This window comes from Meriones unguiculatus, chromosome 6, assembly GCF_030254825.1.
Source record: "Meriones unguiculatus strain TT.TT164.6M chromosome 6, Bangor_MerUng_6.1, whole genome shotgun sequence".
Taxonomy (NCBI): Eukaryota; Metazoa; Chordata; class Mammalia; order Rodentia; family Muridae; genus Meriones; species Meriones unguiculatus.
Window position 1 is genome coordinate 8,915,400 of NC_083354.1, and position 24,702 is coordinate 8,940,101.

The window sequence follows — 24,702 nt, forward strand, 5'->3', positions numbered from 1 at the left end:
ATATTAAAAATTTTAAGATATGTTAGTTGTTTTTGTTTTTTTTTAATTTAAATATTGACTGCTTTCCTCAAGAGCCAAAGCTTTCCTTTCTATTGCCAAAACAGAAATGAACCCTCCCCTACCTTGGATTCTTACCAGGAAAGCATACTACTTTGTAGTAATTTTAAAAAGTCTACTTAGTAAATAGTTATATTTCATTTTCTTTAGCAAGTACTTCCTTACTAACATAATTTTTTAAAGATTTATTTATTAATTTATTATTTATACAGTATTCCTCCTGCATGTGTGCCTATATACAAGAAGGGGACACCAGATCTCATTATAGATGGTTGTGAGCCACCATGTGGTTGCTGGGAATTGAACCCAGATCCTCTGGAAGAGCAGCCAGTGCTCTTAACAACTGAACCATCTTTCCAGCCCTAACTTATAATTTTTATAAGTTTCCAGCCCTAACTTATAAAAGTTAGTTGTAGTTTACATCTGACAGCATGTCCAACTTATGCTCTGATGGCTATATGTAGCCAACAACAGCTATGAACACAATCACTAACTTACTTAAGACACTGTGAGATTTAAAACAATAATAATAATAATTCAACTGCTTGAGTCTCCAGCATGAACTCTGTATTTACTTTACAATGGGCATCACCTTATAGTGACCGCCACCTTACAATGTCAAAAAGCTGGATACATCTGGTCTTTTATTCTGTTTTATATTTTAATCCTCAGTCTTAGTTATTTATTTTTTTAAACATTTATTTATTTTGTTGGTGGGGTACACACAAAATACCAATGCACATGCAAGTCAGAGGACAATTTGTAGGAGTTGGTTTTATTCTCTCCATCATATAGATTCTGGAAATTGAAATTACTCTATCAGCTTGTTAACAAGCACTTTTACTTGTAAAGCCATCTCACCTGCCCTATTCACTCACTTTTATAACATTTAGTATATTACAATATTGTATGTCATTTGCCTAATAAATCTCTCTCTGAATCTTTTTATTTACATCACTATCTTTTTTTTTTCATCTGAATATTCTGGAAATTTTAAGCAAATTACAAAATATGCTAAGATATAATTATATACTATGGTGACAAACACTGAAATTAAATAACTTCTAGCCTGTTAGGTTTTCTAAGAAATGTATATACACACACATACACATGCGCGCGCACACACACACACGCACACACACACACACACACACACACACACACACGCACGCACAATTAAACATCCCTAAAGTCTGAACCACTCCCAACTCTGAACCTTCCTGAGCACTAACACTGCACACCTGAACAAGAGATGGGCTTCCAATAAAAAGGCAAATGAGGTACTGGAGAGATGGCTCTCTGGTTAAAGGCACATTCTGCTCTTCCAGAGGAGCCAATTTTAGTTCTCAGCACCCACATCAGATGGCTCACAACTACTTGCAATTCCAACTCCAAAAGATATGATGTCTGTGGTCTTTTTGCTGGTACCTGCATTCATGTGCATGTGCCTACACATGAATAAATAAAAGTAAGAAATTTTAGAAGAGAATACAAGTAAACTAAAACTACTATATAAAACTTACCTCAAGGTTATCTGTATATTGTGACAAATAAAAGTAATTTCCTTTTAGACTTAGTTCCTAGCTCCATATACCTAATTATATATAGGAAAATATTTCAAATTTTACAAAACTGAAATTTAAAAATTTCTGGTTGCAGACATCTTGGAAAAAAAAAAACCTTTGTTAAGAATAATACTGCCTTTTTTCTTCTTGGATTCTTACACTTAAGCCTTTAGTTGAACTATAATTTATTTTTGTATATAGTTCAATGGTCTTCTAAGATAATCTTTTAACAGTATTTGAGCATGGGTTAATGAATAAGTCATCTTCCCCTACTGTCACTAACAAATTACTCTTCCAAAACACAGGTAGCACCAAAGGAAAGACCTTAATCTGAACATACCTGGTCCTTCATTCTTGATTTTCTTGGGATGACAACCGTATTTAACTCTGAATCTGCTGAACTGCTCCTAGGTTCTTGCTCTGCTCGGCATGTATTTGCATTTAGTGCAGCTTCTACTTTTCCAGTAGATGGTGCTGGGGAAGAACATGCTGAGTCAGCAGGCTGCGGGGATATGCTCTCTCGTCTATTAGTCCTGTCATCATCGTCATCATCACTGGACAAAATGACTAAAATCATAAAGAAAATCCAACACTTACATTAAAAAAATTTACATTTACATTTCATTTGTCATTTAAAAATTTAACTGAGAAATATACCAAATTTGTCTTAGATTTTCTCTATATCAGATCAATAAAAGCAAATGGAGAAGCTCTTGAGATGGATGAGTATGTAAAATCGTTAGCTGCACAAGCCCAGCAGCCTGAGTTTAATCACTGGAATTCACATAGAGTTGGAAAGCAAGAACTGACTCATATTCAAACAAAAGCATAAATAGGTGAATAAGTAAATAAAATTAATGTATAGATAAGTCTGATGTCTCTCCTAAAATGTTAAAAATAGGCAAATGATTTATAACAATTTCAAAACTATTAGACAAATATGAAATTTACTCTTCAGGCTTAGAGCTTCTATAGCTACTACTACCAGGGTTGGAGATACAGGTCAGTAATAGAGCACTAGCTTAGCATGCATGAGTCCCTGGGTTCAATTCTCCAGTACTACCAAAAGGAAAATAACACATGATATAGTTACTGCTGAACCACACATCTACATCAGTAACTCACAAGAATTATCCATAGGTCTATTTCACTTACAATGTATTATTTGAAAATATACAAATTATATCCAAAATAATATACATTTAGAATATGTGGCCAAATACTTCTGCCTTCAATATGAAGCACTAAAATTGTAACTAAAGCACTAAAATTGTAATGGTCCTGAGGAGAGACTATACCAATAATGTTCAATAAATCTTGCTTTATAAACATGAAGACAATTATAATGACAAGTTGCTCTTAGATGTTGTGCTCATTATCATAACCCTGGTGCCACCCACACTATACTGAGTATACCCCAATTCCTCATTCCAGGGACACCAGCAGGAATTTCTGTCAACTACTCTATCTTTAATACTCTTCATGTTTTGTCATAAAATACTAGCCTAAAAATCACTTTTTGATGAACAATCTAAACTAATGTAAACACAGACAGCCAGTTACTTATTGATTTCAATGTTGAATCATTCTTTGTTGTAAAACGTTACTTGTAAGAGCTGGGAAATATCTTGATCAATTTTATATTCCAGAACCCAAAACTGTGCTTCATACAGGAAAGAAAAAAAAAAGTTTTAAAATACCCTAGTTTAATACATAATCTTTAAAGTGCTCCTGCATAAAAGTAAAAAGTTGGATAAAGACATTCTGGTAATACAGCTGCCTGTGAACTACTTACTTCTGTAAGTAACCTTGATAACAGGGAGGTGGGTAAAGAAGGCATGCTGTGTGAATTCACAGGGGCAGTTTTCTTTTCAGTACCCCACACATGCATGTTCAGTTAATACTGAGTAATATACAAGCCCAGAGGGCCATCACTACAAAAATATCCATTTATCTCTTTGATTTTGGTATCTAGCTTCACAATAAACACTGGCCTTTTATTATTTTCAAAACTGGTTATTTAATTCAATTTCTCTCCTCTATGAAATCAGAGACAACAATGGTATCTATTTCACAGAATTGTTGTAAGAAAAAACTGATATGCTAAGTGTTTTTGAATTTCAGGAAGGAAGGGAGGAAACAAGAAGAGGATACTTACTTGGATCGTTTAGGTCTGACATGCTTATCTTTCGTTCTTTCGGGTTTGTGATTTTAGGTATTTTTCCTCCAGGTAAAATTACTTTCCCATTCGTCTGTATGTAATTATGTCTGCTAGCATCACAGGTCACCAAAATATCAACTGGAATTTTTTCTATACTGTTCCCATAAAACTTTTTAACTGTCAATCCTGTGTTTTGTGACTTCTGTCCTCCAGAGTTCTGATGAATTGAAGTTCTTAGCAATGGTCCAGTAGTTTCATTCAGAGTTATAGCTTGTCGGTAATTTCTTTGCAAATCATTATGAAAAACAATACCACAACTTTGACATTTGGTCTGATTTTCTTTTTCTTTTCCACATTTTGGGCAACATTCACGCGGCTCAGAAACCTTATGTCCCCAAAAACAAAACATAGAAAAGACTTTGGTATTTTACGTTAGCATCAAAAAGCTCCTTTTAAAAGTCTCAAAATGAAGTCTCTGTTTTCCTATCGTCACCATCATTGGCTCCCTAAGACCCCGAGTAAATCAGTCTATATTTGGGGTCAGCATCAGAATGCTAGAAAAGCCTCAAGGCCATCCAACCTAGCATTTAGCTATGATAAGCTGATTTTTAACCTTAAAAATCAAAAGAGAAAGGGCTGGGAATGGTAGAGGCACTGTGTTGCATATAATGGAGCTTAGGTGTGATTCTCAGTACTACAAGCACATGAGCAAAATAAAAATAAATGTGAAACACACCAAGTACTTGGCTTCAACTTTATCACCTACAATAAAGGTAAACAAAACATATTTAAATTAAAAATGCTTGGGAAAAGAGCAATTCCAGGTATTCTTTCTAGAAAAATGATAGTAAAACATGGTAAGTGTATCCTCACCTTTCATCAGCTACAACACACATATCATAAAATTAATTGTAGCAATTAGAAACAAAATACAATCCATTAGCTGAATCAGACTTTGAAGTTTTAATGATAAAAATTAGATATAAAGAATTTCAAACCATGGTTCGGTGGGTAAGATAACATCCTGCTCTTGTAGAGGCCCTGATCTCAGTTCCCTGTAGCTCAAAACAGCCTATCAAACTCCAGGATCTGACACCTCTGGCCCCTGAGGGCACCCGACTCAAAAGTTCATATACACAGACAAAGATACATAATTAAGTTTAAAATGAACATAAAAAAAAAAAAGAATTTAATGCAAGAAATAGTGACATACACTGAAAGCACAGCACTTTCAAATCTGAGAAAGGAAGAGTAGAGTTTAAGGCTGGTCTGGGCTACAAAGTGAAAACAGGCAGGCAGGCAGACATGGATGCACATACACCTCCCCAGCTGCAAATTTATGAAGCTGGGGATAAAGCTAAGCTTTGGTTTATATCTCCAGCACCATAAAAACTCAAACTCAAGTGAACCTCGAAACAAAATGCTTAGTTTCTCTAAGGTGTATGCAACGTTCCCTCCCTTCCTTCACTATTATTGATTTTCTGAGAAAAGGTTTTACTATAAAGCACTAGTTGTCCTGGAAATCACTGTGTAGATCAGACTGATCCTGTACTTGGCAATCCTCTTGCCTCTTTCTGCTGATGAGTGACGTAATTATAAATATGTACAGCTCAAAGTAAAAATTCACTTTATTCACATAAAGTTAAAATTTTGTTAATTATAATTTCTTGCTGAAAAAAATTGATTAAATCCTATTTTTGTCTCATTTGGTGTTGGGAGCTGAGCCCTGGGACCCTCCCTGAGGGCCTGGCCTGCCAGATAAGCACCGGACTTCAGCAGGCCATAGTTTCTTAAGACCCATTGTTCCCGAAACTGTTTGCTTCGGGACACATCTATGACCGCAGATGTTATCTTTGGGCCTTGTGACCCTTTACCCCACCTTCTCAATCTTGGGGACCTCCCACCAAGGGCCTTGGTATTTTTCCACTACTATTTCCCTTTTCTCGCCCCTCTCCCCCGCCCTGCCAGAACCGTGCTTTAAAAGAAACACTGAAGCTCAATAAAGCTGACACTTGACCGGCAAGCAACCGTCTGCTTGTGTCCTTTCTCTCTCTCGCCCATCTTTTCCAGGATTGACCCCCTTCGCCCCCACGAATAACTAAGTCCCGCGGGACGGGACAGAGTGGCGCCCAACGTGGGGCTCGAAGTACGGGTCAAGTTGGACGGACCCCCGGAGTAAAGACCTTGATCAATGCAGTTTCTGAGGCTCCCGCTTCAGCACCTGAGGAGCGGCAACGCCTGGTGAGTTTCTATTTTACATTTCCGTCCTATAAAGATGGGTCATTCTTTGTCTAAAGAAGCCGCTTTTGTAAAGGATTTAAAGGCTTCTCTCAGGGAGGGTCCCAGGGCTCAGCTCCCAACAATTTGGTCAGAAAAAAAATCACCAAGTTAAATAACTTCAAATTATAGGGTTAGGAGAGTGCCTTTTGGTAAGGTCCTTTAAGCATGAAGTTTGATCCTCAAAACTACAACAAGAAAACACTACAAATTGAATGTTGTACACTATGTCAAAGGCTGTCTACATGAAAGACCTTAATAAAAACAAGCCTGTTGGGGCTGGAGAAATGGCTTAGCAGTTAAGAGTACTCACTGCTCTTCCAGAGGTCACTAGTTCAATTCCCAACAACCATATGGTGGTTTACAACCATCTATACTGGAACCTGTTGCCCTCTTCTGGAATGCAGGTGTACATGCAGACAGAGCACTCATATATAAAAATAAATATTTTTTAAAAACCGGTCTCAGAATATGTGATTTTTATGTATCCAAAAGATGTTTCGCTACATTAAATTCAATGATTCTGTTTTCTTAAAAGTAGTGCAGTGTTGAGTCTTACAGTCTTAAATGGAAAGATAAACCACTAACCTTGTTTTCATATTAAAGACTACAAAGAGACTGTGTATAATTTTTTTCTAAGAGAAAATAGGATCAACTGGCACAGAAGTGGAGTCAAAGAAGGCCTTTAGGCATAAAGCAGTCCTGAAGAAGTTCTGAGGCTTTGAACCGGTAGCCCAGGGAGGAAGGATGCTGTGATGAGAAGGAGCTTTCCTCATTCCTCCCCACTCCCCAGCTCTTTTTCTTCTTTTAGGACACACCAGCATGGCCTGAGTCAACCTGGCAAACAGGTTATTAGGGGAAAATTGAGCAAATGCATAAATCCAACAAGGATGATGGGAGTCAGAGTTCTTTGGCCAAAAAGAATTACAATCCTACAGAGGGCAAAAAGATAAACACTGAAATGAACTCAGGGTCAACTACACACATGTGTATTTCCTAGCCCTGTCTAAGGGTAGGGAATATAAATAGAAACTCAGTATCAATGACTATAATTAGTACCCAAATAAATATCTTCCTGACATGTGAAGGGAACAATGACTCCTAGAGAGATTTATGACTCTTGGGTGAGAGGTTAAAAACACAAGTATGTCTAAACCGTCATGTTACACAAAGTAATGGAGACCGAAAGAATGATGGTGGTTATGTCAAGCAACAGGGACCAGCTTGAAGGGATGACCCACAAACAATAGTAGGTATCACGTGTGTTTGCAAATATATGAAAATTAAAGATTCAAGTAAAATAAGAGCACATGTGCTCACAATGATTCTATTAACTAAATAAGGGCTGAAGAGAAAGCACTTGCTATTCCATTATCAGGCCTCTTACCTCTTCCCCCATCCACACCTGCACTAAGCCTAGCACACCTGCAGTCCACTCCTGCTAGCAGAAATAAAGCAATGTCCTTTTTCTTTTTTCTTTTTAAATGTAAAACTAAAGAAAAAAAGAAAGAAATTACTAGAATTGCTGGGAGAAATGGTGGACACTGTTAAACCCAGCACTCAGGAGGCAAAATTAGGTGCATCTCTGAGTTCCAGGACAGCCTGGTCTACACAGTGAGTTGCAGAGCAGCCAGAGCTACAGAGTAAGACCCTGTTTCAAACAAACAAAAAAGAAATTGATGGAATTATTCCAGATGGAAATACTCTAAATAAATGCAACACATGATCCTGAAACGAACCATAAACCCACTGAAAATCACTGTTTACGTGAAATCTGAATGAGGATGTAAGTCAGTGATCAGGTACTTGCCCAGCATGCCAAAGTCCTAGATTGACGGAAAGAAAAACAAGGACTGAATTTTGTGGAACGAATAGTAAGCTTAAAAATCAGTATTTCCTGTAAGGTTTACTTTCTTTCTAAATTATGTGCTTGTTGGGGCAGTATGTGCATGTGTGAGTGTAGGCTCCTGTAAGGCCCAGAAGAAAACATCAGATTTTCTTCTGGAGTTTCAGGTGCTTGTGAGCTGCCTGATTTGGTGCTTAAAACTAATCTCAGGTCCTCTGTGAGAGCACTATGTACTCTTAACCACTGAGCCATCTCTCTAGACCCAAACTAATATTTTTTTAATTAATCTTTTTCTTTTTTTGGGCAAAGAGAGAAGCAAGAAGTGAGAGGGAGAGAGAGAAGGAGGAGTCGGGGGAGAAAGATGAAAGAGAGAAAAGAGAGAGATGTGAAAAGAGAGAGAGGGGGTAAGGGAAGTAAAAAGAATGAATATAAACAGGTCAGAGGACAAGCTTGAGTTTCAGCCCTTCCTTCCTACTTTGAGACAAAGCATCTTGTTTTGACACTGAATTTTCCTGTCTCTGCCTCCCATCTCACCTAAAATGGACTGGTAATACATGTATGACCATCATACCTGGCTCTGAAGATTTGAACTCAGGTCCTCAGGCTTGTTTGGGAAATTACTAACTGGGGCATTTCTCCCACCCTATTTTTTAAAAACTTAATAGATATATATTATACCTCATGCCTGTAATCAACAACTTGAAAGCCAAGGCTAAAAGACTGTAATGAATCGGAGGTTACCCTGGGCTACAAGGCGAGTTTCATATCAGCTGGTATTAAGAGAGACCTCGTCTCCCAAAGCAAAAATCAACCAAATAAAACCACATATTAAAAAAAATATATATATTTTGTCTCCTTAGTTTTTGGCTGAGTACAATTATCTAGACTGTGTTACAGGGAAGCACTGATAAATTCTTTACAGAAAAATAAAATCTGTATTTTGGGACAAGTAGGAAAATGGTCTATTTAAGCCAGAAACATTTAATAACTTTAAATAACTTTAAAAACATTAAATAACTTTTCTAGGTTTCTTTGGGTCCTAAGATGAAAGATCACCTAGGATGTAATGAGAAATAAAGATCCTGTGAATGAGCTGCTGAGAGGCTCTGCAAGTAAAGCCTGCATGCCTGACAGCCTGAGTCTGATCCTGGGGATCCAGCATGAAAGAACCAACTAGCAAAGGCTTGTTCACAGACCTACACCTACACCATGGTATGCATGTGACTGCCCCCACCAGTTATAAAATCAGACTTTAAAATAGGAATAAAAATACTATGTGATCACTAAGAAGAGCAACTTCTCCACCTACCTCTAGATGGGTCAAACACTTCTTTGAGGCGGGGGTCAGAGGAGATAGCTGGTACGTAGTACAGTGCCGTTTCTGCTGTGCTTTCCTCTTCATTTCAGGCTCGATATACGATTCCGAGTCTTCCGTTTTCTTCACTATATGGCCTAAAGGAAGCGGGTGTGAAAAGCACTAAATTTAAATTTAATAAATTCTTTATGATCTTTGCTATAGAATTGTTAAAGTCCATACTATCAAATTTTAATTTTTAGTTAAGATGGGACAGTGTATAAACATGCATGGTAAAGAATAACCAGTTGGGTAGTGGACAGGGGTGCTTGCCCCCAATACTGACAACATGAATTTATTTCTCAGGATTCACATGACAGAAGAAGAGAACTTCCATGTTGTTCACTAACAACCAGTGTACACACATGTGTGCACATGCTAAATACATGTGAAAAACAAAAACAAAAAATCAAGACCTTTAAGATTAAGGCAGTAATAATGTCCAAGCTACTCTTACCTGTTTTTCCCTTCTCGGGCTTTCCACATGGCAGACTACTTAATTAGTATGGCAATGTTTTATTCAGTTGAGCAATAAGGCAACAGAAACACCACACTGAACAATACACATGCCCCTTTCCTTCCAAGTTAGCTCTGTTCTTAGATTAGTAGTAAGGAAATAAAGAAATTCAAACATTTGGTACAAGGGTTTGGAAAAAGTCATATTAAACTAACCCTGAACCTACTCAGGTGAAGTGTGTGTGTGTGTGTGTGTGTGTGTGTGTGTGTGTGTGTGTGTATTTCCCCCTAGAAACATAGGAGAATTGTCTTTATGTTAACCAGGTTGGTATGAACTCACTATGTAGTCCAGGCTGGCCTTAAAGTTGTGAGCTTCCTCCTGCTTCTGGATCCCAAGTGCTAGCACAGCTACACACCACCATGTCCAACTTCCTTTTCTCTTTTGACTCCAAACATCATGTGGCCCCTGGTCACACCAGTCTTGATTCTGTATTTCATTTCACAGAGGTTCATTTCTCCAGAGTATTCTCTTCCATATGTTACTCTCCATACAAGAAAATTCTACCCAATCTATCTGATGAATGCAAACCCTTAGTTGCTAAGAAGCCTTTGTCCCACCCTGATCAATTAATCAATCTGTAGTTTCCATGAGCAATCTATACTTCTATTACCACTCATTTAATAAAAAAAAAAAATACTTATTTGTACTGATCTACTGTTGCCAATATGCTGAGAGAAATCAGGTTTTAGTAGTTTTGTTTCTTTGTTTTTTTCAAGACAGGGTTCTCTAACAAACTCTGGCTGCTGTAGACTCCCTTTGTAGACCAGTTAGCCTTGAACTCAGAGATCCGCCTGCCTCTGCCTCCCATATGCTCCCCTACACCCAGCTAGTCATATATTTTTCTAACACCCAGAAACCACAAAAGACAAAAACTGGACAAGTATTTACCAGATAATGAACTACATGAAGACAAAATGGTATGACAAATTTAAGGATGAAAGTAGCAAGGTGTCCTGGTGCAAGCCTTAAATCATAGTACTTGGGAGGCAGAGGAATTTAGGGGAGGAGATGGTAGATGTTGCTAAGTCACCTTTGAAAATGATTTACCCCTTTACATTATAGAGATAAAGCCACGTGTAAAGTTAAAACCTGAAGACTTAGCCTACAACCTAAGGACATGAAAGACTTAAGAAAAAAAAAATTTTATCAAGGTTTTACGCTTGAGGTTCCACAGAGAAACACGCTAGTCTAGAGCATCCAGATGTTAGCAGTTTTTAAGGGGTAGTTTACTTTGCAATCTCTAAACAAATGATCACTAAGAGTTATACTATCCCACTCTGAATATAAAAGAACATAGACAACATTTTTAAAATCAGAAAGTACATAAACACAGGTGTCTAGAACACAACAACTTTCTTGTGAATTTAGTTAACAGCAAAATAGTCTAAGGGTTCTGAGTACTTGAAAGGCTAAGGCAGGGAAATTGGGCCCAGGAGTAAACAGACCAGACTAGGCAACACAGAGAATATCACAAAGAAAACCCTTAGTTTCTTTAACTAAACTGTTGCTTCAGATTCATTTTATTTTATTTTGCCTCACTATGCAGCCCTGGTTGACTTGGAACTCATTCTGTAGACCAGGCTGGCCTTGAGCTCACAGAGATCTGCCTGCCTCTGTCTCCCAAGTAGTAGGATTAAAGGCTTGTGACACCAGGTTCTACTCAGTTTTTTTTTTTTTTTAACTAAACTCAATAATGAACATAAAGGAAAAATCCTTTTCTTATAAACAAATATCCACTAAATCTTATAAGAACTTACAAATGTAAAAGAGTGTATAACTTTCCTGCAGAAAAATAAATGCAAAATAAATGAAAACAAAATATTACCATTAGACAAAATCAAGCAGTATTGATTGAATGAATGAAGTATTGTTGTATGAATGAAGAACAGATTTATTAGGACCTACTAACAAAGCTACGGGTGGTGATACAATTCTGTAATCTAAGTACCCCAGAGTGTAGGAAGAGAGGTAGGAATTTGAAACCAGAATTTGACATACACAGTTTGAAGCTGAGCTATATGAGGCTGTCTAAAAAGTTCAACACCCCTCCCCCCACCTTTAATCCCAGCACTCAGGGAAACAGAGGCAGGTGGATGGCTGAGTTCAAGAGCAGCCTTATCTACAAAGTGAGTCCAGGACAGCCAGAGCTCTGTTACATAGAGAAACCCTGTCTCAAAAACAAACAAACAACAACTACACAAAAATAATAAAATCAGACAGTGAAAAACTGAGGAGAAACAGGAGTTCTGCAGTACCTCAAAGAGAACTTCACTAAGTCCCAAGGAAAAACTAATTTGAAACCCCAGAGAAACTACTCTATAACAAAAGGATTACAATACAAGGCATGTACTGCAAAGCCTGGCTGAATGAATACTCTTGAATATTAATTAATATGGTTGACTAAACTGTAAGTATTCTAACAGGCTGGCTAAATGACATATAATGATAGTAGGTCTCATCACTTAGCCTTTCTGGAATGTATTTGTCAATTGGGAATATTAGAAGATCAAAGTAGTAACTCTGTACTAATCAAGAGATTTGGCATTAAACAGACCTGGGTTTCAGGTCATCTCTGCCACTGCTTGCTTTATAAGCCTGGGCAAACAGTTCAGTGCTTCTATGGCACCGTTGCTCTTCTGTATAAAATGCAGGTATAAAATCTGAATTTAGAGGACTCTTTCATAAGACATAGGACCTAAGTACATCACAAATATAATTTAGAGTCAGTGTTCAATGAAGAATAAAAGTGTAACAGAATGGACACTGAAAAAGGTGGCCGTTATTGCTAAACTTAATCTATTAACATAACTATGCACTGCAAAGTATAATAATTCAAATTTGAAATGAGTAATACAAGATAATGAGAAGTGACGAAACTGAGCATGAAAATTTTTACTTACAAAAAAGTGGTATAATTTAATGCATTTGGAACTAGGAACTATCATGTTTAAAAAGAAGCAAAGACTTGTCTGTAAACAAGAAAGACACATGTTAAGAAAGCTATTACAGGATCTGTAGAGAGTGCTTTTGAAAAGGACCAAGCTAAGTTCCCAGCACCCATATTAGGCAGCTCACAACTTCCTGTAACTCCAGTTCTAGAAGGATCAGAAGTTTCTGGCCTCCATGGGCAGCTGTATACATGCATACAACCAACACAGATACATGTACAGCAAGGTTAAAACTAACAAATATAAACCTAATAAACAAAAAAGCAAATGAATGAATAAATAAATAAATAAATAAATAAATAATCAATCAATCAATCCATCCATTCCAGATTGGGCTGAGCAGCACACACCTTTAGGTTCCTTCCACCCCAGAGGTTAAAGAAGGAGGATTTAAGTTCAAAGACAGCCTGCAATAGAGAAATAATAATCCTGGGCTGGCAAGATGGCTCAGAGAGTAAAAGCATTTGCAGTACAAGCTCAACCACTAGAGTTCTATCCCAGGACGTATATAAAAGAAAAGCTGAGTTGAGAGTGAGCATCTGTAAGTATGCATCCCACCAGCACTCTAAGCGACGATGAGTGGGAAGGAGTTGCCTCAGAGCTCAGGGCTAGCTGTCCTGGAGCAGTGTGGCAGAAACAACAAAACAAACTGCCTCAGCAGGTAAAGGGAGGAGAAGTGGTCTTCTACCTCCACACATGGCCCATGGCATGCAACCCTCGATACCCATTAAAAATAAATTCAAATCACTTGTTTTACAAAAAGAAAACCATTTGATATTGAAATGCATTCTATACATGTTAGTTCTGCATTAATACAAAACTGATCTAATATAAAACTATTTTAAAGCTACAGCTAATCTATAATTAATACTTGGATCTTTAACAAAAACATAAATACAATCCAAAGATTTCAAACTGTACTCCTCTGATTGTACAACCATCCTGACAATAAGGCCACAGTTTAAAAAAAAAAAATCTTAAATATGTTATAAAGTATGGTTTTCAACATGATTTCAAGTATGCCTGATACTGATTCTAAAGCTAGAATCTATATTCTCTCTATTTGTACTTTTCATGCAGTCATTCAAAACTCTTCACAGGTTAACAAACAAAACTATACACTTACCTCCACCTTGGCCATGAGTTAACATTACAGGGTTTTTTTCAACTTTGTGGACATGAGGTGGGTATTCTTTCCTACAAAAGGAAATGTGTATGATTTCATTCAAATAGGAAACAACGTTTTCAAAACAACAAAGTCAAGGGACCACTTACAATATATTTATGCCATAGCTGGTCCAGTTAAAAATTGATGCTATAAAACTGCATTAGGAAAATAATGCTACAGCTAGAGACCAGTGGTGGTACCTCACTTAATCCGTCACCCTACCAGAGCCACAACAGCAGGCTGTTGGCGCACACATTTAGTAAGTATATTCAAGTTATCAGTTTTCAAAGCAGTCATTTGTTTAACTGAATCTTTATTTATTTATTTATTTATTTATTTTTAGAAGAAATGCCTCATTTATGATCACAAATTGTCATATGCAAGAGACCCTCCTGTCTAAGCCTCAGGGAGCTAGGATTCTAGGCACTATGTTTAACTTCCTTCCATTATTCCTCAAATGTAAAATCTAGACCTTGTCTCTTGAAATTGCTTTTTAACCAGTTTATAAAATTCACATTAAAACTTGTCACATATCAGTTTGAATAAATTACCAAAATGAGTACAACCCAATTTTTGTTTTTTGCATAAATGTTTTTATTTAAAAATTATTCAATGTATAAAGTGACTATTGAAGAAAAAAAGAATATTCAATAAAATTGGTCTTGAATACAATGCTAATATCAGTACAAAATATATTTCAAACAAATCCATCAATTTTAGAACAGTGATGTCTTGTTTTTATCTTGTCATAAGACATTATGGCTGGAAATATACTTGTCTAAAAATATTAAACTACTGTCAAACTTAATATGCAGTTAGTTATCATTACTTTAGAGGGGGTCTCATAATATAGCACAGGCTGGCTTCAAACATACAATCCTCCTGCCTTGGTGCTGGGAGTGCAATCATAGGCCACCACACCTGGTTCAACCTACAACCTTTAATACACATAACTTCATTAAGTAAGTACCCTAGTAGTATATCTATCTAAGTCCAAGTATACTAATCTTGAGAAAACAAAACAAAACAAAAAACAAACGTGTTCTATAGCTAGTATCAAGTGAAAAGCACCACAGAAGGAAAAAGAAGTACTAACTCAAGAGGTATAACAGATATTTTCCAACCCCGAGTGTCTAAAAATACTCATTTTATAATAGCAGAAAACTAAAGAAGCTATACTATTTACAAATGTTCACACGAGTGTTCAATAGTTTTTTATTCAGTAGAGAACAATGTAATTCATTTTATTAAATAATTCACAAATGAATATTCTTTCAAGGACTTCATATTTCCATATAAAATCAGAGCACTCACAATATGAATGACAAAGAAAGTACTATTAAATGTAAGAGCAATCAGCCAACAATGAACACTATGTGCCAGATACTAATGCTCTTCAAAAGTTTTAACTCCTTATTCTCTTGATAACCTTTCAAGCTACATATTATCAACATTTTTATATATGAAAAACAGAGGCACAATAAAAGTTGATTAACTGGTCCATAGCCCCACAGTTATTAAATGTCAGTTTTAGAATGGAACTCCAGCAAACTGTGTCAGCAACAATGACTAGAGCAGTGTCAAGAATATGAAAACACTTTCTAGTCTGACAAGATTTTAAAATTGGTGATGATATAAATTGTGTGACTCAGAAAAGACTTGCCTTTCATACAGTGGTAGCAATAGTACAATGAAAAAAAAGTAAGTTAAGCTTTCTTTTAGCTCAGTGGATGCAACTTGTTTGCCTACCCTACCCTGTGTTTGATTTCAGCACTTTATATTGTACATGTGTGTAGATGTGTGTGATTGTGTGTGTGTGTGTGTGTGTGTGTGTGTGTGTGTATGTAATTCTAGCATTCCGGAGGTTAAGAGTCAGGAGAATCAGAAGTTCAAGTCTGGGACTAGAGATGGCTTAGTAATTAAAAGAAATCTTAACTACTCTTGCAGAGGAACAAACATGACTCTCTTACAACTCTAGCTCCTGGAAGAGTTGGAAGAGTCAATGCTTCTAAGCTCCAAATATACCTGTGCTCATGTGCCTATACCCACAGGAAGATATAACTCACACATAATTAACAACAACAATAATAATAGATTCAAGACTCAGCTACCTAGGGTTCCAAGCCAGTCTAGGATATGTGAAGACATATACCAAAGAAAAAGAAGGACTAGAAAACCTGCATAAGCCTGGGCCTATCAACATTCCATCATGAATGAGGAAGGAGCTCATGGGGCCCTCTCTCCTTGAGGAGCCATAGCCAGTTAATGGTTATCGGGGGAAGGACAAGTGACAGTTCTTAGTAGTGTAGCACTGGCAAGCTGTCCTTAAGTAACAAAAAAAACCCTCACCTATATTCATTCGAGCAACTCTAATTAAATGTGGTGTGGTGTGGTGTGGTGTGGTGTGGTGTGGTGTGGTGTGGTGTGGTGTGGTGTGGTGTGGTGTGGTGGAGTGGAGTGGAAGAAGGAGAGAGTGAGGGAGGGAAGGAAGAAGGGAGGAAGACGTAAGGAAGTAGGTAGGTACTTGTTAGGAAGAAGAGGTTCTGAGGAAGGGAAAAAAGTAAGAGAAGATACTGAGGAGAGCAGTTCATACTGCCTATGTATGAAATTGTGAAAGAATAAATTTAAAATGTTCAAAATTAATTTTTAAGAGCTCAGCATGGTGGCACATGCCTATAATTCCAGCAGTTGGGAAAGCAGATGGACCAGGAGTTCAGGGTCAACTTCAATCTCATAGTGAGTTCAAGGCCAGCATGGACTACATGAGATTCTACCTTACAAGAAATGTCTTGGGCTCCTAACTATACTATATTAATCTTAAAATACACATGTTCCATATTAAAAAGTTACATACTATAATAAAGCCTGAAGCAAATAAATATTTCTGTGTCTTCTATTTTTTTAAATTATGGGCAACTAAACAGTAAATATTTCAAAGTGCTGAATATTAACAAAACCCCACAATTATTTAACAATTATAGATACACAACCTAAATAACATGTATACACTGCATTAGTGAATTATGCTCTTTGCAATTTGACACTCTGTACTACCATGCATTGCTAATGAGGATGAATATATGAATATCATTTAATAACCCACAGTGCTAAAATGTGTTGCAATATGTATTTTGCTTGTATTCCAGACTTCATAGCTACTGTTTCCAAATTGCCCTGCATACTTTCCTACACAAATTAAAAAAAAAAAAAAAAAAAAAAAAAAGCTGCTCTTAATTATATTAAAATGTAGAAACAAAAAACCCTTAAGCTTAATATTAAAACGTTTCCATATGTATCACAGAGATCAAACTCGGTCTGTCAAGCTTACTGGCAATTGCCTTTATCCCCATGCTCCCTTTACTTGCCCACAAGAATGATCATTTTTTGTTTATATAGAAGTAGCTTTGTTTGATAAGAAAAGTGAATTGTTATCCATAATCCTTTTTTTTTTTTTTAAATTGTACTTCCCAGGCTGGGTATACAGCTGTAGAATAGTACAACCAACGGTTTCTGAGTGCTGTATTAAGGAGTGTCTACCGAGCTCTTCCTGTCCCTTTTTCCTCCACTAGAGATAGGGCTTCTCTGTGTAGCACTGGTTTGGCTGCCTTTCTTTTTAAAGGTCTCTCGTGACCCAGACTGAGCTAATACAACTTGGATCCTACTGCCTCAGCCTCCTGCTTAAGGACTGAGATTACAGGTTGTAAACTATCCCACCTAGCCAACCTGGTCATCCTGTCTAAAATGACCTTTACCAGTTTTCTCTATTTTTGGCAACAATTCAGTTCACATTTCAAAGAACAGCAATATCTACATAGTTCACACAGAGTTATTCTGTTTTTAAAAAAGTTGGCCACAGTCCATTTTACAGAATATGCAAAGTTATATTAGCAAATCTATCCTGCTCTACAAAATGAGTTCCAGTCTAGAGGCAGCTATTGCTGCTTAGCTTAAGCCTATCCTCAATCTCCCACTCCTCATGCCTTAGCCTACTCAAATCTTCCTGCCACAAAGACCTTAATGATTTACATGTATGCAACTTTACTCTTAATATATTGAAAATTTTATTGTTACAGAAAATCAGTCAGACATAAGAATAAATGTATAATAACCATCCATACAATTATACATGAATTGAGAATCATACTGAAACAGATATCACAAATATCACAATGTATTATTAATAGGTTTCCCATCATTAAAATAGTAAGCTTTAGTAATAAACTCTAATTAGGGTATTGTTCAAAGCATATAAGCTGATATTTTACTGCTACAGACATGTTTTAATTTCATCAACATTAGGCTTACCTTTCTTTTCGGTCCTGACTGCTTAAAACATGAAAAAGAAAAAAATGTAAGAGAGGAGACGCATTGTTGATATGTCATTGCAGTTGTAATTATTGCAGTCAACAAGGCAAAACTATTAATATAAGCAATTTTTTAAATGATAGTTTGCATATACTATATGTTAACTACTGCTTTTTATCCCAATTTTGATGAACATAATAACTTAAGTAGTCACATATTTAATAAGAAGACAGGGATACACAAAACCATGAAATTTTTCAAAAGGACTTTACTTATTAAGCACTTAATAGTAGATTATTTTATGACAGCCATAAATATCATTGTCAATAAATAATATTTCCTAGAAGTTAGAAAAAATTATAATAATTTCAAATTTATTATATAAGACAAAATTTTTAAGGCTAAAACTTGTCTTGCACAAATTGTATGTTATTTAGTACTCAAGACAAAGCCTTGGTTTATAATCATGGTCTTTTACCACAAGTCCAGAGTATAAAATATAAAAATTCTATATTTCTCCACAATTCATGGAAACTCCAGAAAACATCAGTCACTCAAGAGTAAAACTATAGTCTTCAGTATAGAATAAAACAAAACTCACATTCTAAAACTATTGTAGAACTAAATGTTCAAAATTTTAAGTAAAATACAAGTAACAAAATCTCAAAACTGTAGTACCACGTTCCTGTCCTGGGAGCACACAAGCAAGCCAACAATACAACCTAGCATATTAAGATAAAGGGATAGTTATTTTCCTATGAGCAGCACTCAAAAGACACATTAACTGTTTTTAGCAGTGAAGAAATAATACATCTACATTAATATATCTGAAATTTTATCTTTGCTATTAAATATATGTCAAGTGACAGAAAAACAGGATAACATCGCATTCCTATTAAAGTCAAGGAACTAGAAACACACACGCTCAAACACAGCCTAGCTTCTCTGTCTCTTAGGAAGCTACAGTCCCAGGAAACATAAGCACCTAAGTAAGATACTTCTAACAACAGTGTTGATCCCAGGAGGTGAAGAAGAGTTTAGAACTGCTTTGTTGCTTTTAACACTCACCTGTACACAAATCAAAAAGTGTAGAATATAAAACAAAGATAACGAAATTTGTTTGGTTCTTCCCAATAAATCAAGAGAAGTAGGAAAAGAAAGAAATTATTGCCACTTCTCCTTCTTTTCCTTGAGAAAATACATTTTAGACACAGGAGATGTCACTCAGCCACACACACTGAGACACCCCCCCCCCCCACAAATTTATGAGCCACAGCATGTCACAAGAGTTTCAATGTATGTATTATCAAGTCTCACCCCAGAAGAAGTGTACATATATAAAAGTAGATTAAACTTGTAGAAGTTATTATTAATAAAGTAGGACTTTGAAAGTGTCAATTAATATTCCTTTTTGGACCATTTCATACAAAATGGAAAGGAAAAGTTTTTTAGTTAATACTGTACTAGTGGTCTTAAAAATAAACAGGGGAGGGGGTACCTGGAAAGATGGCTCAGTGGTTAAGAGCACTGTCTGCTCTTCCAGAGGTCCTGAGTTCAATTCCCGACAACCACATTGTGACTCACAGTAATCTCTGTGATCTAATGCCCTCTTCTGGCATGTAGGTGTACATGCAAATAGAGCATTCACATACAAGAGTAAATAAAGCTTTTAAAAAATAAATAATAAAAATAAAATAAAAGGAGGGGTCAGAAAGAGGGGTCAGTGGTTAGAGCAGATACAGCTTTTACAAAGACCCAAGTTTAACTTGTGGCTCCCATATCTGGGATGCACATCCACCTACAACTACAACTCCAGAGGATCCCACACCCTTTTCTAGCTTCTGAGTAGTTTTGGAGTCATGTGCACACAGCTGAACACACACAAATAATTAAACAAAATAAAAATAAATACACAAACCTTCAAATAAAAACTTTAAAAAGGGGAGGAAAATAAAAACACTGATTTAACTCTGCTAGTCTTAATTTAGGACTTCAGACTTCTCCCAAGGTTGAACCATCCATTCATAATTAAATCTTGCTTATTCAGGACTTAGCTTTCCATATACAGTTTACACATTTTTTGCGTGTATGTGAGAAAAGGTCTAAATGAAGGCTAGCCTCAAACTCAGGATCCTAGCGCTTTTCAGGCTCCGAAGTGGCAAATTACAGGCAATTACCACACCTCATGGGATTATACATGTTTTTAAAGACATTCATTTTTCCCTTAAGACTTTTTAACTAATCCTTTAAAGAACGCTAAGAAAAAATAAAATTTTTTTTTTGATCAAAAAGTGAAATTATACCAGGGCTACACACAAAGAAACCCTGTCTTGAAAAGCCAAAACAAAATTAAAAAGTGAAATTATAAACAAAACACAGAACTATAAAAAGTGTTAGTTTTTAAGTCTGCTTAAAAGTGAGGTGGAACTGCAATATAAATAGATTTTTATTTAAATACCCGAAGTTCATTTTTCTCCTGTTACTTTCCTTTTGTGTGAGTCTATCTTTTATGTCTAAAATAACTTTGAAACAGTAGTAAGAAAACAGGCTAGAAAGTTAACCATCTGCCCCAAAGGCTATAAATCTGATATAATAATATTTAACAACCTTCCCTCATGCCCTTTTAAGATTAAAAAAAAAAAAAAAGGTATTAATCTTCTTTACAAACTACAAATTACTAGTATGTAGGTCTGACTGACTTAAAAAACAAGCCCTAATACTCTGTCCTGTGAACTACCAAATTGGTGACATTTTTAAATTTCAAAAACATAAGAAAACAACACTGAAGAGGCGTCTCTCTCAATGTCTCTCAGTGTCTCTGAAGCACACTCAAAGGCTCCTCTATTATATCCTCCTGCAGGACAGCTCTGCTCTGTGATTGCTCACTTAGTTTGCATAGCTTTACTACTGAACTCACACCTAAGCCTTTGTTTGCTCGGAATCGAGAGGTGCTGGGTATAGAACCCAGTGTTGTAGTGTTTCTGAGACAGTTCTCCCTGTGCAGTATCCCTGAGTAGCCTTAATTCACTAGCCCAAGATATCCTCGAATCCATTGCACTTTTTCTGCCTCAGCTTGATCCTGAGTGCTGGGATTATAGGCATATGCCACCACATATAGATTCACTTACTTGCCTTCCTGTCTTTAACCATAATTCAATTTCATTTTAAATAGTAGAACTTTGCCATATGAATCTTCTAATACACAGTTCTTCATTTATACCTGTTTTGTAACATAAAAATCACTTTGTTTTTTGAAGGAATAAAACTGAGAGGAACTTTCAATGACTAGACTTTAGACTCCAAAATCCTTTAAAAGAAAGGTCACAGAATAAAAAAAAAAAAAAAAAAAAGTTTACAAATGAGACAAACATGAGTGGAGTCTGTCCTGCTCATTTAAGGAAACTTTAAAGATTCCTTAGCATTCTGGTCAGACTCAGGATTGTCTTGGAATATGAATTAACTGCAGCTGTTCTTTTTCAGAAAAGAATCTTTTCCAATAAACATTAATTAGCTCACTTACAAATTAAGACAGATGGCAGAGATGAGCATCAATATACACACAAGGTACAACAAGGCAAAGGCCTAGGATAAAACAAAACACAACCCAAACTTCTGACTTTAATCTTTCTGTGTAACCATACACCTTATCCTTTATCCTTATGTTAATGGCCCACACTGGCCACAGAGTCTGATTTGTTTGTGTACCTTACATTACAACTAAGTAAATTTTTGCTGTGAGAGGTAACGTCTGTCTTTTGTACTGAATTTCTTTTAAGATTTTTAAATCTTATACAACATCTAAAGCAAAATATCTAATCATCTTAAATTATGAAAAAAATTAAAGATTTTAAGCTGAAGATCTGTTGTAGTAAATCTACATAATCAGCAGATACAGCAAGTTTCTAAGGTCTGAAACATAGTTTTTTAATAAATAATAAACTTGAAAATAAAAAATATCATGTAAATTGTATACCAAAAATAAATGTTATCAGTTACAATATAGTATTTACAGTGTTACCAGACTAATTCATAGGGTCTAAGAATTTTGAATCAATTGAAAGACGATATTAACATTCTAAAAATTGTTTTGAAAAAGCTCAAAATCATTTAAAAGACTAACCTTTCCCAACTATCACTTCCATTGTTTTAAGGATGAAACAGTACTTTCAACATCAGTGAAAACTCCTAAATTTATTAAAAAAAAAAAAAAAAAAAAAAAACCACCACTTAAAACCAATGGGATTTGTTTGATACTCTGAAATCTTTAGTTTTGCTACTAAGGTCAACTACCAGTACAATAGTTCAGTCCAGTTCAGTAAGATCAGTATTATGGATCAGCTTCATTAAATATCTTCTTAGACCTAAAAAGTAATACAGCAAATAGCTCTTATTTTAAATTTTCCACAAAAAATATAACTTTCTAAAAAGCAAATATAAAATAATCAAAATATAAAAACAGGTCACGAATTATTTAGGAGATATAACTCTTCAAAGACAGTGAAAACTGCCAAGTTCCACACTTAAAGGGGGTGTGAAAAATCCTATGTAAAAAGACGAAATCATACAGTCCTTACCTCTGAGCCGCTGTTTTGATGCCTGGAGTCTGCACATGAGCATGATGGAAGCGTCTACCGTGAACTACAGTTCCAGAGCATAATGCCGTAGCTGGTGTGTTTTCACTACACATTCAAAAACAAAGAATAGTCTGGGCAGAGGAAAAATTGCATATACACTGACAAAATAACCCTTTAGAATGTGAGCACACACACACACACACACACACACACACACACACCCATTGTGCATGAAAATAATGAGGAAAAAAAGATAAACCAAATTAACTATCTAAAATTGTCCACTACAAGACTTAGTATCTTTTCAATTACTTCCAGCCTCCTCAAGGGAAAAGTGTAACTAGGATAGTAGAGTAGAAGCCCACAGTCTAAAACTTTAATTCTGCTCCTATCTTGAAAGTTACCTGATGTTTACAGATTTTACTTAGCTATTTACACAGTAACTGAGTAAAAACAAAAGTGATTTTCTATTTATGAGATGTTACTGATTATTAGTAGCTCAGTCCTAGGGTTTCAATGATTTACTACCATAGCCACTAGGAAAGGAATGTTTTACCTGAACAAGAGGAATAATAATCTCTTAAGAGAAAAACAAGACCCTTGTTGAGATGATCTGAACTAGGACATGTTAAGTGAAGTGTTGAGTACCAACATTATTGTGCTTCAGAAGTCTAATACTGTGACTGATTTTCTACTTATGTGAAAGCAAATGCATTAGATGTCATACACTAAAATGTTTCTTGCAATGTGAAAGAAAAATCATTACAATTAAATCCTAGTTTAAGATTCAAAGGGGACTGAAGAGATGGCTCAGGGAGCAAAGTGACTGAGAGCTTGAGTTCAGATGCCAAGCGTCTATAAAAGACTCAAAACTGCATGTGCGCCAGGCTGTTGGTGACACACGCCTTTAATCCCACCACTCAGGAGGCAGAGGCAAGGCAGATCTCTGAGTTCGAGGTCAGCCTGGTCTATAGAGTTCCAGGACAACCATGGCTGCACAGAAAAGCTGTTTGGAAAAACAAAACAAAACATACTGCATGTGTATCAAAGCACTGACAAGGTAAGGACAAGCAGATTAAAGGGGCTCACTGTTAAAAGCTGAAACAGTAAGCTAAAGGACCAGTGAAAGACCTATCTCAAAAAAATAAGGTCTAGGCCAGGCATGTTAGCACACACCTTCAACCAGCATTCAGAGGCAGAGGTGGTAGATTTGCATCTCTGAATTTGAGGCCAGACTGATCTACATAGTGAGCTCCAGGCTAGTCAAGAGCTACACAATGACCAGGTCTCAAAACAGAAAAAAAATGTTAAAAAAAAAAAAAAAAAAGAGGAAAACACCTAACAACAAATTCTTTCCGGCTTCCACACATACTACCACAGGAAAGCACACATGTATGTGTATGCATTCATGCATCACGTACACACGCACACATATGCTTGAAAGAATTATTATTATTATTTTTTTTATAAGATTTAAAGAATCTGTGCAACCTCCTGGCCTTACTGAAAAATTCAAAAGAAATGAGACAGGGAGGCCGCTAGCCAACAAAGGCAATTTAGCATCTAGTATCAAACTCTTTCTTCACCTTCAAGCATCTACACATCATTCTTTCTATTTTTAAAGAATTTATTCAACTTTTGAATGTACCTCAGTTTCTTACTGTTGCTTAACATGTTAAGTCCAATTGGGTTGCCTTTCAAAGTTTTTAAATTGTCAGTCTTGTTTCGTCTTACATAAGTCTTCAAGATGAAATCACCAGAACTAGTAGCAACAATTTCAGATCTCCGATTTAACTGCAAAAAGATCCACAGATATTAAAGAGTCAATGAATGACATCACGTTATAATGTATCAACAATATCTGAAAAGTCATCAGTTTAAAAAATGAGGCAGTTATGCTAGCACACAAGGTAGAAGCAGGAGAATCACA

The 24,702-nt window shown here is 36.1% G+C and overlaps 1 protein-coding gene across 5 annotated transcripts in view; it reads right to left on the reverse strand.

Moving 5' to 3' along the window:
* The window catches only part of Senp6 (SUMO specific peptidase 6), an 87,381-nt gene that overhangs the window by 38,219 nt on the left and 24,460 nt on the right, over positions 1-24,702 (reverse strand). For 3 of the 5 annotated variants that reach the window (XM_060384699.1, XM_060384702.1, XM_060384701.1), the window contains 7 exons: positions 24,421-24,566; positions 22,773-22,877; positions 18,199-18,219; positions 13,852-13,922; positions 9,216-9,358; positions 3,781-4,168; positions 1,963-2,189 (listed from right to left, as the gene is read on the reverse strand). In XM_060384699.1, coding sequence (XP_060240682.1) covers positions 1,963-2,189; positions 3,781-4,168; positions 9,216-9,358; positions 13,852-13,922; positions 18,199-18,219; positions 22,773-22,877; positions 24,421-24,566 — 1,101 coding nt within the window. Of the gene's footprint in view, positions 1-1,962; positions 2,190-3,780; positions 4,169-9,215; positions 9,359-13,075; positions 13,137-13,851; positions 13,923-18,198; positions 18,220-22,772; positions 22,878-24,420; positions 24,567-24,702 lie in introns of those variants that run through there. The other 2 variants (XM_060384700.1, XM_060384703.1) reach the window with 2 other exon arrangements.